The 18,116-nt window shown below is 46.3% G+C and overlaps 1 protein-coding gene across 3 annotated transcripts in view; it reads left to right on the forward strand.

Moving 5' to 3' along the window:
* The window catches only part of LOC140392734 (inositol polyphosphate 1-phosphatase-like), a 136,669-nt gene that overhangs the window by 35,677 nt on the left and 82,876 nt on the right, over positions 1–18,116 (forward strand). For 2 of the 3 annotated variants that reach the window (XM_072478305.1, XM_072478295.1), the window contains 2 exons: positions 2,485–2,545; positions 10,022–10,222. In XM_072478305.1, coding sequence (XP_072334406.1) covers positions 2,485–2,545; positions 10,022–10,222 — 262 coding nt within the window. The remainder of the gene's footprint in view (positions 1–2,484; positions 2,546–10,021; positions 10,223–18,116) is intronic. The other variant, XM_072478315.1, reaches the window with a different exon arrangement.

Raw genomic sequence — 18,116 nt, forward strand, 5'->3', positions numbered from 1 at the left:
CGCCACTGGGGCCCTATACAACAGCTGCACCCATCTAACATACCCCTCTCCAAACCCGAATCTCCTCAACACCTCCCACAGATAATCCCATTCCACTCTATCAAATGCTTTCTCGGCATCCATCGCCACTACTATCTCCGTTTCACCCTCTGGTGGGGCCATCATCATTACCTCTAACAGCCTCCGTATATTCGTGTTCAGCTGTCTCCCGCCACTGTACTATTTTATTACTTTCACTTGGAACTACAAGGAGCACTCCATGCCTCCCTGCTCCACAGGATTCCTGTGAGACTCTCATCAACCAGTAATCATCCTCCTCCCCTTCTTAGTCAACCCTGTTGGATTCACCTTGGGCAATGCTGGTGGGACAGCAAGTTGGTCAAATTAGATCCAATCACCTGTCTTTGTGTGTGTGTCAGCTCCCCTCAATTTAAAAAATAAGACTCAATGCTCAGTACCAACCAAACCTCTTGCTTTCTGGTTGGGTGCATACTAGATTACTGCCAGCTAATACATGCCTATAAAAGCACAGCAAAACAATGTTTTACCCCAAAGGATATGTTGGTTTAAAAATACATGAGCATTATACCTTGTATTATCCTTTTCTCGGGTAGGCCAAAATTTATTGCTCATCTCTAAATTTCCCTGAGAATGTAGGGATGAGATACCTTCTTGAACTATTGCATTTCCTGTGTTGTAGGTACCCCCACAGAACTGTTAGGGTGTTCTAGGATTTTGACAGTGACAGTGAAGGAACAGTGATATAATTTCAAGTCAGGATAATGAGTGGCTTGGAGAAGAACTTGCAGGTGGTGGTGTTCCTATGCATCTGCTATCCTTGTCTTTCTAAGTGGTAGATGTCATGGGTTTGGAAGATGCTGTCTGCACTTTCGCTCCTTGGAGAATTTCTGCAGTGCATCTTGTGGATGGTACACACTGCTGCCACTGTGCATCGGTGATGGAGGGAGTGAATATTTAAGGTGGTGGATGGGATGCCAATCAAGCGGGCTCCTTTGTCCTGAATGGTGTCGAGCATCTTGTGTATTGTTGGAGCTGCACACATTCAGGCAAGTAGAGAGTATTTCATCACACTGCTGACTTGTGCCTTGTAGATGGTGGACAGGAACAGAAACTACTGGACGATCTCAGCAGGTCTGACAGCATCTGTCTGTGGAGAGAGAAGGGAGCTCATGTTTTGAGACTGCATGACTGTCAAAGCAGCTTTGACAAAGAGTCATCCAGACTCAAAACGTTAGCTCCCTTCTCTCTCCACAGACAGATGCTGTCAGACCTGCTGAGGTTGGCCAGTATTTTCTGTTTTTGTTTCAGATTCCAGCATCCGCCATAATTTGCTTTTATCTAGATTGTAGACAGGCTTTGGAGGGTCAGGAGATGAGTTACTTGTTGCAGGCCTGTAATGCACAAGGTATTATTCTGCCACTATGATGGGTTGTATAAACCCTTACCTGTCCCTTTTAGGCTACATGGGCAGGATTCTCCGACCCCCCGCCGGGTCGGAGAATCGCCGGGGGCTGGCGTGAATCCCGCCCCCGCCGGTTGCCAAATTCACCGGCACCGAATATTCGGCAGGGGCGGGAATCGTGCCGCGCCGTTTGGCGGGCCCCCCCCCTCCCCCCCCCCCCGGCGATTCTCCGGCCGCGATGGGCCGAAGTCCCGCTGCTGGAATGCCTGTCCCGCCGGCGAGAATCAAACCACATCTCTTACCGGCGGGACAAGACGGCGCGGGCAGGCTCCGGGGTCCTGGGGGGGGGCACGGGGCGATCTGGCCCCGGGGGCTGCTCCCACGGTGGCCTGGCCCGCGATCGGGGCCCACCGATCCGCGGGCTGGCCTGTGCCATGGGCGCACTCTATCCCTTCCGCCTTCGCCATGGTCTCCACTATGGCGGAGGCGGAAGAGACCCCCTCCACTACGCATGCGCGGGGATGCAGGGAGCGGCCGCTGATGCTCCCACGCGTGCGCCGCCCGGCAAAGCCATTTCCGCGCCAGCTGGCGGGGCACCAAAGGCCTTTCCCGCCAGCTGGCGGGGCGGAAATCAGTCCGGCGCGGGCCTAGCCCCTCAAGGTGAGAGCTCGGCCCCTCAAGATGTGGAGAATTCCGCACCTTTGGGCGGCGCGATGCCGGACTGATTCATGCCGTTTTGGCGCCGGTCGGCGGACATCGCGCCGATTGCGGAGAATCCCGCCCCAAGTTTGAATTGCTGTAAATAGCATTCCCCGAGATCAGTGAAGAAGGAAGTCTTTTTAGTTGGTCATAAATATTTGAATGCTTCCCAATGTAAGATATTTGATATACATTTGACACTTTCAGATGTAGAATCGTAAATGTGATAAGGACACATCAGCATTCAAGACTATTTTGCATATATAGAGGTGTCATTTTCTTTTTTTCCCTCCAAAGTTATATGTCAATAATATCACTTAACATGTTGCCAAAACAATCACCGTTAACAATCAATTATTTAGTTTCCAGGTCTAGAAGATTATATCTTTGGAGAAGAATCAAATCAATTCACTAACAGTCTCGGTAAGTAAAATAAAATCTAAATCTTCCGTCTCAAACCGGGTGGATTACTCCATCAACTTGCTGGATTTGACTGTGTGCAGAGCCTATGTATGTTTGTCAACAATTTTACATGGCCTATCATTTAAAATTGCAAAATTAAATAGAATTGACATTGCTGCAAAAAAAAATGTGGGTGAATGACAGAATATCTTATTGATGTGTAAATCAGCCAGAGAAATGGTGAACATAAATCCAATTCATTGCAAATCGGTACAAGTTCCTGACTAATTTGCACCAGCCTGCTGTTAGCTTTACATAAACAGCATTTTGCTCTTAATGTCGTTACATTTGCTCATTAATTGCACATTAAATTTGGTGTTGGAAGTTAAGTTTATTCATTAATAGCTTAAGTACCCTATTAACAAGGTTTAAATTGTTAACAATTTGCAGTCAACCCCTCTTGCCCTGAAAGCAACAATTCATTACATGGGCTCGCATTCATTCAGGTTGTGATTTGTTGCTGAAATATTTTTAAATTTCAAATTATTTTTTCTCGCTCCCTTAATCCAGTTTTTCTTTTACTCTCTTTATTTTTATTTCTGCATCTGAAATGACATTGAATTCCCTCTCCTTCCCAATCTTCCCTCTGTTATTTCTCAGTCTTTGAACATCATTATTTTTTGAGGAGGTGCACTGTTTGTCCCATTGTTCACCAAGATCTCAGATACTCCGTTGCCCTCACCCATTCCATCAACATTTTGGGCAATGCCCTATCTAACCAATAGGGCATCCCATAAATTGTCACTCTCTGAGCTCTGACCCGGGCCAGGACTTTTCACAATTCTATTAATTGTGGAAAAGGACATACATAAAGATCTTTGTTTTCTATAAGTAAATTATACATACAATGAAAACGTGCACACTTTTTCTTTTCACATGTCCAAACGAGGAGGATTTCTTTTCTGTAACTTATTGCAAGTAATGTAATCAATAAATCCTGACCTAAAAAAAATTCTCCGAAACATTCAGCCAAAACCATTTCCTTTCAGTAGTCTACCTGAGTGCCAGGTTTGTCTCTTTCACCAGTACTTAATAATTAAGAAGTTCTCATCATTCATATGGTTACTTGACCCCAAGATTCTACAGTGTGGACAAAGGAACCTTTTAAGCTTTGTGACCAGATTTCACTGAGTATGACTGGATGTTGTCTTTGCAAAATCACCACAAGCATCGCACCATCACTATAATATAAAGGATGCGATCTCACTGTGATGATGCACATTCTTTGCTGGTGATGGGTTTGTTCATCACCAACTATGTGAAACGTTTGGATGCTTGGGTTGGTAGGCCATCAGTATATGCATTAAATTCATAGAATCCCAACAGTGTAGAAGGAGGTCAATCGGCCCATCGGGTCTGCACCGACCCTTTCAAAGTGCACCTTGCCCATGTTCACTCCCTGTCCATCCCCATAACCTAACCTGCATATCGTTGGATAATAAGGGGCAATTTAAAATTGCCAATCCACCTAACATGCGCACTTTTGGATTGTGGGAGGAAACGGGAGCACCCGAAGGAAACCCACGCAGGCATGGGGAGAAGGTACAAACTCCACACAGTCACCCAAGGCCGGAATCGAACCTGGGTCCCCGGCGCTGTGACGCAGCAGTGCCACTGTGCTGCCCGATGAAAGAAGAATTTCCAAATTATAGTGGTAAAATTATATATTGTTCATAAAATTTAGAATAAGGAATGTTTCGGAGGGTCCTGTAAGATCGCTAATTAATTGATGATGTTTAAACCTCAAGTAAAAGCTCTTGTGCCTTTACATGGGTCAGTGTTTTTAAACGTGTCTGCCAACACTATGCACTATTTTTGGGAGTTTCCACAAACTCTCTAACGATGATACCTGTTGACAATACTTGAGGTGTTGTGTTTTTCCAGAACTTGCGGCAACACTGGCGTAAGCTTCTTGCTCCTTGGCAGTTCTAATGCTTTTGTTATTATTCGTTCATGGGATGTGGGCATCACAGGTTGTGCCAGCATTTATTGCTCATCCCTAATTGCTGTGGGTCTGGAGTCACATGTAGGCCAGACCAGGTAAGGAGGGCAGATTTCCTTCCCTAAAGGGCCTTAGTGAACCATGGTTTCATGGTCATCATTAGACTTTTAATTCCAGATTTCACCATCTGCTGTGGTGGGATTTAAACTTGGGTCCTCAGAGCATTATTGTGGGGCTCTGGTTTACTAGTCCAGTGACAATATCACTCTGGTTTACGAGTCCAGCGAGAGTACCACTACGCCACCGCATCCCCGGGTAAGACAACTCAATGAGATAATGCTCCACTATAAGGATGTCTACTGAGTGGCTAAGTGACTGAGCCATACTAACTCTGCTGATTGAGCTGATTCATAGCTAGGAAAGCAGAGGGACTCCAGAAATAGCTTTAATGCCCCTAGGTAGTGGCACCCAGGATTATTCCTCATGAATGCTTTCCCACAACCCTTGTGTCATGTGAGGGTCCTTTTAAGAAAAGTATGTTTTATCAAATGGCTGCAGTGATGTCATTGTTGAGTGGAGCTGGGCTGTGATTCTGTCTTTTACTTTCCTTTTGAGCTGGAAGCTGCTTTGTGGCTCTGAGTTTTTTGGTTTCATTTTTTTAGTTGGGAGCTGCATTCAAACAAAGAAGGTGTATTTTTGGTCTCTCTCTCTGCATGCTAAAGAATATCTCCAGACCACTTGATAACTTCAAAGTAATACCTGTTTTCTGTAAGGAATTCAAACCTACTATTTTGTAGGAAAAAGGGTGTTTGGCTTATGGATGTTGTTAGGAAAGTTATTAAGGGTTACCTATAGAGTACCGTATCTTTGGGGAGGTATTTGTGTTGGTCGTTGATAAGATGTTTACTGTGTGTTTATAAAATGTTAACTGAATTCATAGAATAAACATTGTTTTGTTTAAAAATACTTAAGGTCTCTTAGGATACAGCAGGATTTAGATTGTTTGGAGACTTGGGCGGAGAGATGGCAGATGGAGTTTAATCCGGACAAATGTGAGGTAATGCATTTTGGAAGGTCTAATGCAGGTAGGGAATATACAGTGAATGGTAGAGCCCTCAAGAGTATTGAAAGTCAAAGAGATCTAGGAGTACAGGTCCACAGGTCATTGAAAGGGGCAACACAGGTGGAGAAGGTAGTCAAGAAGGCATACGGCATGCTTGCCTTCATTGGCCGGGGCATTGAGTATAAGAATTGGCAAGTCATGTTGCAGCTGTATAGAACCTTAGTTAGGCCACACTTGGAGTATAGTGTTCAATTCTGGTCGCCACACTACCAGAAGGATGTGGAGGCTTTAGAGAGGGTGCAGAAGAGATTTACCAGAATGTTGCCTGGTATGGAGGGCATTAGCTATGAGGAGCGGTTGAATAAACTCGGTTTGTTCTCACTGGAACGAAGGAGGTTGAGGGGCGACCTGATAGAGGTATACAAAATTATGAGGGGCATAGACAGAGTGGATAGTCAGAGGCTTTTCCCCAGGGTAGAGGGGTCAATTACTAGGGGGCATAGGTTTAAGGTGAAAGGGGCAAGGTTTAGAGTAGATGTACGAGGCAAGTTTTTTACGCAGAGGGTAGTGGGTGCCTGGAACTCGCTACCGGAGGAGGTGGTGGAAGCAGGGACGATAGTGACATTTAAGGGGCATCTTGACAAATACATGAATAGGATGGGAATAGAGGGATACGGACCCAGGAAGTGTAGAAGATTTTAGTTTAGTCGGGCAGCATGGTCGGCACGGGCTTGGAGGGCCGAAGGGCCTGTTCCTGTGCTGTACATTTCTTTGTTCTTTGTTCTTTGTTGTCTCTGTTGCATAACACCTGGAAAGTAGGCCCTTGTGCTCCTCATAACCAAAACCTATTAAAAATTGTCAGGTGAACTCCATGATATACTTTGGTGTTCTTTAAACCCTGGCCCATAAAACTTGGGAGTTTTTTTTCCCATGGCATTCACTGACTCATGGTTAGCTTCACTTTTTATACTGCGTTGAAGTAAAGTCATATGGACTCAAAACTTCACCCTTCTGCTTTCCACCCTTTGTTGAATTTTATATTTAACAAATTGCCCTTACCAAAATATACTGTGGATGCTGTAAATCTGAAATAAAAACAAAAACTGCTGGAAATACTCCAAAGAGAATTAATATCTGTGGAGAGGGAAACAGAGTTGGTGTTCCAGGTTAATAATCTTTCATCAGAACTGGGAAATGTTAAAAATGTAATTAGTGTCGAGCAAGGTAAAAGGGGCAGGGTGGGCTGGAAAAGTACAAGGGAAGGTCTGTGGTAGAGTGGAAAACAAAGAACAAAGAACAATACAGCACAGGAACAGGCCCTTCGGCCCTCCAAGCCTGCAGGATCACATGTCCTATCTAGACCAACCGCCAGTATCCTTCCACACCCCGTCTGTTCATGTGCCTATCCAGATAAGTCGTAAAGGTCGCTAACGTATCTGCCTCAACCACCTGACTTGGCAGTGGATTCCAGGCCACCACCACCCTCTGTGTAAAAAATTTCCCCAGCAAATCTCCACTGAACCTTTCCCCTCTCACCTTGAACTTGTGCCCCCTTGTAATTGTCATTTCCACCCTGGGAAAAAGCCTCCAACTGTTCACACTATCTATACCCTTAATAATTTTATAAACTTCTATCAGGTCACCGCTCAGCCTCCCTCTCTCTAGGGAGAACAATTCCAGTTTACTCAATCTCTCCTCATAGCTAATATCCTCCATACCAGGCAACATCCTGGTAAATCTTTTCTGTACTCTCTCCAAAGTCCTTCTGGTAGTGTGGTGACCAGAATTGGACACAGTATTCCAAATGTGGCCTAACCAACGTTCTATATAGCTGTAACATAATTTTTGAGCTTTTATACTCGATACCCCGTCCAATGAAGGCAAGCATGCCATATGCTTTCTTTACCACCATTTCCACCTGTGCTGCCACTTTTAAGGATCTGTGGACCAGCACGCCCAGATCTCGATGTGTCTCTATGTTCCTGATGGTTCTGCCATTTATTTTATAGCTCCCATTTGAATTGGATCTACCAAAATGCATCACCTCGCATTTGTCCAGGTCAAATTCCATGTGCCATTTTCCCGCCCAATTTTGCAGCCTATCTACATCCTGTTGTATTCTCTGACAATCTTCATCACTATCCGCAACTCCTGCAATCTTAGTATCATCCCCAAACTTGCTAATCAGACCCGCTACGTTTTCTTCCACGTCATTTATATATGTTACAAACAGCAGAGGTCCCAGTACTGATCCCTGTGGAACACCACTAGTTACAGACCTCTATTCGGAAAAACACCCTTCCACTGCTACCCTCTGTCTTCTACAGGAGATATTAAATGACAAAAAGATTTGTGGTGTAAGGCCAAAGGGTGTGATAATGGGACAAATAAAGAAACAAAAGATGTGTCCAGATGAGGTGTGGTTGGCAGAAAGATGAACAGCTGCTGCCCAAAAGCAAGGAAAGAGAAAAAAAACCAAGAAAGTAAAACCAAACCTGCAAAAAACAGGAAACAAAATGAGGGCAGAGGTTACATCTGTTACAATTGTTGCACCTAGTGTTAAGTCCAGAAGACTGCAAAGTACCTTATCAAAAAATGAGGCGCTAATCTGGAGCTTACATCGAGCTTCAACAAAACACTGCCAGAGGCCATGGACAGGGAAGTCAGTATGAGAGCAAGTTGTAAAATTGAAGTGGCAGGCAATCAATAGTATATCAACATCGCTTTGATGTATTTTACCTTTACTGCCATTATAGAAAATCAGCTGTGGTATAGTTGGCAACTCTTCTGTCTCTGTGTTAGAAGGTTGTGGGTTCAAGTGCTTCTTTGTTAATACTTTTTAAAGGGGAGAGGCAGTGACGTAGTCGTACTGTCTTGGAATAATAATCCAGAGACCAGGGTAATGCTCTGGGGACCTGGGTTCGAATCCCGCCACGGCAGATGGTGAAATTTGAAATCAATTTTTTTAAAATTGGGAACTAAAAAGTCTGATGATGACAATGAAACCATTGCTGATTGTCATAAAATCCCATCTGGTTCAGCAATGTCCTTTTAGGAAAGGAAATGTGTTGTCCTTAACTGGTCTGGCCCACAGGTGACTCCAGATCCAAAGCAAGGTGGTTGACTCTTAATTGTCCTCAGGAATGGAGAATAAATGCTGGGCCAGCCAGCGATGCCCACATCCCATGAATGCATTTAAAAAAAAATTATGGAACCTTTGTACATGATAATTCACAAAATAAAGATAATCTTGTTCAAAAAAGATAAAACTTGATTTGTGTAACACTTTTCATCACCTGCCAACATCCCAAAGCACTTCATTATAAATTAGTTTTGAAAAATGCTTTGTAGGCAAACATGGCGGCCAGTTTTGCATAACAAGTGCCCATAAAAGCCAAATGAGATAAATGACGTTTTCAGTTTGGTTTGGAGGTGTTGGGAGATCTATATTGGTCTGGACAGCAGAGGAACACCCAGCGGTGCTGTAAGAATTAAATGGGATCTTTTATAACAATTAAGTGGGATCTTTTACAACTATTTGAATTGGCAGATGGGAACACCTCACCCAAAAGACTGTACCTTTTATTAGAATACATATAAGTACAATGTTCCCTTTGCATTCCACTGAAGTGTCAGCTTAGTTTTGTGAGCCCAAGTCATGAAATAGTGCTTGGGGCCTTAACTTTCTGGCTTAGAGGCTAGAGTGCTACCACTAAGCCAGATAAATACATTGTACACCACATAAGTAAAGACAGTCTTGTGATTTATATCAGTTGATGTAAAAACCACTGCTCTCCTACCAAGAATTAGCAAACTTTGAACCAATTCAAATATTGTTGTCACACTGCCATTGATATAATGGAAGTCAGCTTGATTCAGAGTGAATTATAGGAACATTGACAGGGATCGAATGTTCTACAGGCACTAACTCGGAGCTGTTCAGGAAGCCCAAATTTGGCAGTAAGATTTGTCATCAATCTGGAAAAGAATACAGTCTACTCACCCTTTCCGATGCCCTCGAACAACGGTTTATGCAGCCCCAACTAGCAAAAGTTCATTTCTGGTTTGTAATCAGGGATTATTATTACATTTGATTTGATGCAATATTGTCAGTTCTATACTGAGCAACTACCATAGCTTTTCATCCTGTGAGTTGGTAAGCACTGATGTTCTGTTTCTTCAGTAACCCTGGCAGTTAGCACTTTTCCTAGTTAAGGATCCTATGAGGGTATTTTTAATTTCTCATTTGTTTTATCACAATGAAATGTTATTAAAATGGTGAAAGGAGCTGTGCGCTAGTGTTGTTTCTTTCACAACATCACGTGACTTCTGTTTAGCACATTTCAACCTAACTAGAATTCAAAATAGAAAAAAAAAATTGGTTGAAGGTTCTTGCTGTGTTGCATACTATCTAGTTTTATTTCTATTAAAGGAGAGAAGATCAAAGTCAAAGTCTGTGCAACAGAAAGAGAAACAGCAGAGCTGCTGAGCAAAGTACTGGAGGATAATATGACAGCAGCCAAACAATTGGCCAGGATTGTTCACCATGATGTTTCCATTAAAGATCCTGCATTGGAGAAGGTGAAAGCAGATATTCCCCAGGATACCTTGGCAGTTTGGGTAGATCCTATAGGTACGTCCGCTAATACAAATAAAATGAACATAAACTGGCGGTAAAAAGAAAATTTAAGCGCCTTAATTAAAAGTATCGATTTAATGTTTTTAAATTCAGCTTTGGAGTGAAATTTATTTTCATTTAATATTAAGGAACAATATGATGTTTCATTTTTATGAGAATACCTGGGATAATAAATCAGGATTCCAATTTGCAAAGGGATGTGGTAAAGTCCTTGTAAATGAAATCATTGAATTTACCTCTAGAAACTTTGAGAACTGCATAGAAGTCACAGGCAGAGCCACCATTAAGGCAACCCAGTCACCTGTCTTGTTTTTTTTCTGTTCTGTGATTGGAAATGTTGGCCTGTGGGCAAGAGAAAGGATAACAATTTTCTACAATGAGCACATGATATTAACATTGTCACAATTCTCCCGTGGAGATGGACAACTTTTAAAACAAAATTTGATCTTCCAGCTAATAGCTGAAAAAATGACAGTCAAGATTTTGTATTTAATAGATAGTGAGGCTAGGGAGGAACGGCAGAAGTTGGTGGATGACATTGTGGAAGTTGACTGCAGGTATTTGAATGACCCAATCCCAGAGTTCCTGGCAAGTAGGAAAAAGCTGTAGATGCAGTTTGACCTGTTATTTACGGATAAAGCTGTGCCAATTGCAGCGTTCGAGGAGGGTTAGTTATGAATATGGGGAGAAGACCAGTAGTCACTTGGCTTGACAGCTGAGGTGGCAGGCAATCTCCCGGGAGGTTATCCAGGTCAAAGACTTGGGTGGCAGGCTGGTGTCCTCTCTGGACAATGCTTTTTTAAAAATACTTGTATTTGTTTTTTCACATTTTATACATGAAATAAAACAATGCAAAACAACAAGAACAACAAGCCCCCCCCACCACCCAACAGCCCAATAACTCAAAGAATCGCCCCCCCCTTCCTCCCCTCCCCCACCCCCTCAACACCCCCATCCCCCTAGCAGCTGATGGTAACCAACTCTTTAAAATGAAGAATAAACAGGCCCCTGTGTTGTGCTCTTTGTTTTGGTTCTTTCAGCCTGTTAAAGGTTGGAGTGCTAACAAAGAACAACAAGTTGTGTTTAATAAACAAAGCTAATTTATTACACTACCCTGAATTAAATTCAAACATATTACCAAGGAATTAGTTAAGTAAAGATTACACTACATATCCACACTATTAACTATACTATTAGTTCAACTATCTCACAGCTACTCTGTCTTGCTCTCTTCCACTTTCTCCATTTATCTTCCTTTATCTCCATCTATGTCCCAGAAGTCAAGGAGACATGCAGGGCGCGATTCTCCGAAATAGAGACAGAGTGTTCGCGCCGTCGTGAACGCCATCCTGGTGCAGGGGTTCAAGGGCCGGCCGCGTAACAAAGTAGGCTCGGTGGGGGGGAGAGACCGGCCTGCCGATCGGTGGGCCCCGACCGCGGGCCAGACCCCATCGGAGGCCCCCCCGGGGACGGAGCCCCCCATCCCCCACTACAGGCCGCCCCCCGACCCTACGCGCAGAGTTCCCGCCGGCAGTGACCAGGTGTGGCCGGCGCCGGCGGGACTCTGCATTTTCCGTGCGGCCACTCGACTCATCCGAGCCGGAGAATCGGCGGCCCCGCCGCGTCCAGCGGCCTGCAAATGGCGGCGATGCTCCGCACCTCGGAGAATCGCGCGCCGGCGTTGGGGCGGCGTGGCGTGGCTGCGGCGATTCTCCAGCCCGGCGCGGGGCTCGGAGAATCGCGCTCATGATATTTATATGGTTCCTCTATAGCACCATCTAGTGTCTAGAGTAGTAACATTACATTAACCCTTTATGTGCTTTACAATGTCCACATATTGTGATAGCCTCATCTCTTGTGGAACTCCTCAATCACCCCCCCTCAAGGTAAACTTAACTTTCTCCAACTACAAGAACTCCATCAGGTCCCCAAGCCATAGTGAGGCACTGGGTGGAGAGGCTGACCTCCACTCCAACAGGACCCACTTGTGAGCAATCAGTGATGGGACGGCTAAAACATCTGTCCCCGCTCGTACGTCCGACACGCCAAATATGGCCGCCAGGGGACTGGGCTCCAAGTCCACGTGCAAGATCGCCGACATGGTGCTGAAAAACAGCCCCCAAAATTTCTCGAACTTCGGGCAGGACCAGAACATGAGTATGTGGTTGGCCGGACCTCTCCCACACTGCTTGCAAAGGGACTTGGGAGTCCAAGTTCAAGTTTCTCTTGAGGTTAACGTGCAGGTTCTGTTGACAGTTAGGAAGGCAAATGCAATGTTAGCATTCATGTCAAGAGGGCTAGAATACAAGAGCAGAGATGTAATTCTAAGGCTATATCAGGCTCTGGTCAGGTCCCATTTGGAGTATTGTGAGCAGTTTTGGGCCCCGTATCTGAGGAAGGATGTACTGGGGGGGGGGTTTGCGGAGGTGGGAGGGGGAGGTATGAATGGGGGGGGGGCGATTCTTTGAGTTATTGGGCTGTTGGGTGGTGGGGGGGGTGGCTTGCTGTCCTCCAACTCCTCAAACAACCGGCTCACCCTTGACCTTTTCAGGTGCGCCCTTTGCACCACCTTTAACTATATTAATCCCAGTCTTGCACTCGATGTTAAGGCATTCACCCTCCGCAACACCTCACACCACAACCCCTCCTCCAATGTCACCCCCAGTTCCTCCTCCCATTGGCCCTAACCCCCTCCAGCAACACCATATCCTCCTCCAAAATCTTCCCATAAATCGCTGAGATGACCCGACCCCCCCCCCCCCCGCCCCGGCCTTTCCAACCCCATCACCGACAACACCCTCTCCATCAGTGAGGAGGGAGGTGTCACCAAAAACTTTGGGAAAACCTTCCTTGCAAAGTCCCGCACCTGCATATACCTAAAGGCGCAGAATCCCAAAGCCGGTGATTAATGGTGTGCCTCTGGTCTGTGCTGGCACCACAACTTTTCACAATATACATTAATGTTCTGGAAGAAGGGACTGAATGCACTGTTGCTAAGTTTGCAGATTATACAAAGATATGTAAAGGGACAGGTAGTATTGAGGAAGCAGGGGGGCTGCAGAAGGACTTGGACAGGCTAGGAGAGTGGGCAAAGAAGTGGCAGATGGAATACAATGGGGAAAAGTGTAAGGTTATGCACTTTGGAAGGAGGAATGGAGGCATAGACTATTTTCTAAATGGAGAAATACTTAGGAAATCAGAAGCACAAAGGGACTTGGGAGTCCTTGTTCAAGATTCTCTTAAGATTAACGGGCAGGTTCAGTCGGCAGTTAGGAAGGCAAATTACTAGGGGCCATAGGTTTAAAGTGCGAGGGGCAAGGTTTAGAGGAGATGTACAAGGCAAGTCTTTTACATAGAGGGTAGTGGGTGCCTGGAACTTGTTGCCGGAGGAGTGGTGGAAGCAGGGGCAACAGTGACGTTTAAGGGGTATCTTGACAAATACACGAATAGGATGGGAATAGAGGGATACGGACCCCGGAAGTGTAGAAGATTGTAGTTTAGTCGGGCATCATGGTCGGCGCAGGCTTGGAGGACCGAAGGGCCTGTTTCTGTGCTGTACTTTTCTTTGCTCTTCGTTCTTTGTTCAAATGCCATGTTAGCATTCATGTCGAGAGGGCTAGAATACAAGAGTAAGGATGTACTTCTGAGGCTGTATAAATTTCTGGTCAGACCCCATTTGGAGTATTGTGAGCAGTTTTGGGCCCCGTATCTAAGGAAGGATGTGCTGGCCTTGGAAAGGGTCCAGAGGTTGTTCACAAAAATGATCCCTGGAATGAAGAGCTTGTCGTAAAAGGAATGTTGAGGACTCTGGGCCTGTACTCGTTGGAGTTTAGAAGGATGAGGGGCGATCTTCTTGAAACTTACAGGATACTGCGAGGCCTGGATAGAGTGGATGTGGAGAGGGAGTTTCCACTTGTAGGAAAAAATAGCCAGAGGGTGGTGAATCTGTGGAACTCTTTGCCACAGAAGGCTGTGGAGGCCAAATCACTGAGTGTCTTTAAGACAAAGATAGATAGGTTCTTGATTAATAAGGGAATTAGAGGTTATGGAGAGAAGGCAGGAGAATGGGGATGAGAAACATATCAACCATGATTGAATGGTGGAGCAGACTAGATGGGCCGAGTGGCCTAATTCTGCTCCTGTGTCTTATGGTCTAACTCCTCCAAACTCTTAAACCACCCTTCCAAAAATAGGTCCTTCATTTCCACCACCCCCGCTCCTCCCATCCCCGAAATCTAGCATCCATTCGCGCCGGCTCAAACACAATATTCTCTTGAACCGGCTTCTGCCTTGACCCGCCCTAACCTAAAATGCTGCCGAAATTGCCTCCATATCCTCAGCGTGGCGAACAATCCGAGTTATTTCCTTGGGGCAAATTGGAGCGGCACCGTTGCCAGTGCCTGAAACCCTGACCCCCCTACATGAGCCTGCCTCCATCCTCACCCACATTGCCTTCGGCTCCCTTCCCCAGCCCTGCACCTTCTCAGTGTTCGCCACCCAATAGCAATACATCAAACCACCCAATAGTAAGACATCAAATTCAAAAGAGCCAAACCTGCCAACTGTCGCTCTCTCTGAAGCAACGTCTTCTGAATCCTCGTTACCTTACCCGCCCATACAAATGACAAAATCAACTGTTCCATCCCCATAAAAAAGGTTTTCATCAAAAAGACCAGCAAGCAACATCGGACTATTTTAGACTGCACCGGGGGACGAGACAGGGATGCCCCCTCTCCCCACTGTTGTTTGCGCTGGTGTTAGAGCCGTTGGCAATTGCTCTGAGAGTCTCAAGGGGCTGGTCCGGGGGGGGGGGGGGGGGATGGATGGAGCACAAAGTCACGCTCTATGCAGACGACCTGCTTCTGTATGTATCGACTCATTAGTGGGGATGGAAGAAATCATGAGGATTCTTGGGGAATTTGGCCGGTTTTTGGGGTATAAGCTAAATATGGGGAAAAGTAAGATGTTTGCCGTCCAGGCGAGGGCACAGGAGAGGCGATAGGGGGAGCTGCCGTTTAGATTATTAAGGGGAAGCTTTAGGTACCTCGGCATTCAAGTGGCGGGGGAATGGAAGCGGCTGCATAAATTAAATCTGGCCCGGCTAGTTGACCAAATGAAGGATGACTTTCGGAGATGGGATGCACTCCTGTTGTCATTAGCTGGGAGAGTGCAGACGGTGAAGATGACGGTCCTCCCGAGATTCCTGTTCGTGTTTCAATGTCTCCCCATCTTTATTCCACGGTCCTTTTTTAAACGGGTCAACAAAGTGATCTTTGGCTTTGTTTGGGTGGGCAAGACCCCGCGAGTAACGAAGGTAATGCTTGATCGGAGTCGGGGAGAGGGCGGGCTGGCGCTGCCAAATTTTAGTAACTATTACTGGGCGGCGAATATAGCCATGATCAGGAAGTGGGTGGTGGGGGAGGGGTCGGCATGGGAGTGTATGGAGGTGGCTTCATGTAAGGGCACCAGTTTGGGGGTGTTGGTAACTGCGCCTCTGCCATTCCCGCCGGCACGGTACTCCACCAACCCCGTGGTGGTGGCGGCCCTGAGAGTCTGGGGGCAATGGAGGAGACATGTGGGAGCAGAGGGAGCATCGGTCTGGTCCCTAATCTGTAATAATCACCGGTTTGCCCTGGGAAGTATGGATAGGGGGTTCCGGATATGGTGGAGAGCAGGGATTGAGAGGATGGGGGATATGTTTATAGGGGGGAGCTTTCCGAGTATGAGGGAGCTGGAGGAAAAGTTCGGGTTGGCGAGGGGAAACAAATTCAGGTATCTGCAGGTGCGGGGCTTCCTACGTAAACAGGTGTCAACCTTCCCGCTCCTACCACTGAGGAGGATTCAGGACAGGGTAGTTTCCAGAGGGTGGGTAGGAGAAGGGAGCGTCTCGGACATTTACAAGGAACTCATGGGGTCAGAGGAGACGCAGACCGAGGAGCTGAAGCGCAAGTGGCAGGAGGAGCTGGGAGGAGAGATAGAGGATGGTCTATGGGCGGACGCGTTGAGTAGAGTCAACAAGTCCGCAACATGTGCCAGGCTCAGCCTGATACAATTTAAGGTCGTTCATCGGGCTCACATGACAGTGGCCCGGATGAGCAGATTCTTTGGGGTGGAACACAAGTGTGCAAAATGTGCGGGAGGACCAGCGAATCATGTCCACATATTCTGGGCATGTCCGAAGCTTAGGTGATTTCGGCAGGAGTTTGCAGATGTCATATCCACGGTGTTAAAAACAAGGGTGGCGCTGAGTCCAGAGGCGGCGATTTTCGGGGTGTCGGAAGGCCCGGGAATCCAGGAGGAGAATGAAGCAGACATTCGGCCTTTGCTTCCCTGGTAGCCCGGAGACGGATATCGAGGAGCTGAAGCGCAAGTGGGAGGAGGAGCTGGAGGGACTCAAAGCACCCGAAGTCGGAGACCTGGCGATTGGACATGGCTAGCTTTCTCTGTTTGGAGAAAATCAAGTTCGCCTTGAGAGGGTCACCGTTAGGGTTTGCCCGGAGATGGCAACCGTTCGTCGACTTCTTCGCGGAAAATTAATCGTCAGCAGAAGGTGGGGGGGGGGTTAGCTTAGCTTAGAGTAGGGGGTTAATAAAGGTGGGACCTGTAAGGGAGCGAGACGGCTTTTGCACTATGTTTATAGTTTCATGTACATTGTTTATTGTGTTGTTGTTATAATACCAAAAAATACTTCAATAAAATGTTTATTAAAAAAAAAGACCAGCAAGCACTGGAATAAAAATAAAAATAGATATTCATCTTTCCCGCCTGCACCCAGACTGCCAATGATATGGTGAGGCTGTCCCACCTCAAGAAATCTGCCTTAACCCTACCCACCAAGCTCGTAAAATTCAATTTACGGAGCAGGGCCCAGTCCCGAGCCACCTGCATCACCAGTTACCTGAAGTTAGCAGTCGCCACACAAAACAGCAATCCTCTCAAGCCAGCTCCCACCTCCAGAGAGGAAACCAAGAAGCACTCGTTCTTCTCCAAATTCAATTATTTCCTGAAAAAGGGCCTGAGCAGCCCTATTATATCCTCCACTGTGGGATCGTTTTTAGAAATATACAATAAAAGGTAGTCAGTATAAAGGGACACCTATGCTCCACCTCCCCCTCACTATCCCCCTCCACTTATCCGAGCACCTCAGCACAATTGCCAAGTCTCTATCCAGCGCAAAGAAAAGGGGGGACATGGGACACCCCTGCTTCGTTCCCCTATGCAGCCGAAAATATCCCAATGTTCACCTCATTTGTATGAACACTCGCCTTCGGTTCCTTATATAACAATTTGGCCCACACCACAAACTTAGACCCAATCCCAAACCATTGGAACACCGCAAACAAATAACTCCACTCTACTCTATCAATCGCTTTCTCCACATCCAGCGCCACTACCACCCCCTGCTCCCCTGCTTCTGATGGGGAGAGCAGCACATTTAACGTGTGCCGCACATTCAAGGACAACTGATTACCCTTTACAAACCCTGTCTGATCCTCCCCAATCACCTGCGCAAGACTCTCCTCCAACCTAAGCGCCAACACTTTGGCAAGAATCTTGGCATCCACATTCAACAGAGATATTGGCTGATACGACCCACACTCTACCAGGTCCTTAACCTTTTTTAACAACATGAAATAGATGCCTTTCCCATCGTCTCCAGGAGCGTCCCATTAGTCCTCAAATATCTCCACAACACCGGTGCCAGCCTATCCAAAACCTCTTATAGAATTCCACCCGGAACCCATCCGGCACGGTGCTTTACCCATTTGCATCATCCCTATCGCCGTCCGAACCTCCTCAATCCCCACTGTCTCCTCCAACACTGCCTTCTTCTCTCCTACTTTAGGACACTCCAGCCCTTGCTAGAACCCCTCCACATCCGACTCAT

The sequence above is a fragment of the Scyliorhinus torazame genome, chromosome 2 (genome assembly GCF_047496885.1).
Source record: "Scyliorhinus torazame isolate Kashiwa2021f chromosome 2, sScyTor2.1, whole genome shotgun sequence".
NCBI classification, from domain to species: domain Eukaryota; kingdom Metazoa; phylum Chordata; class Chondrichthyes; order Carcharhiniformes; family Scyliorhinidae; genus Scyliorhinus; species Scyliorhinus torazame.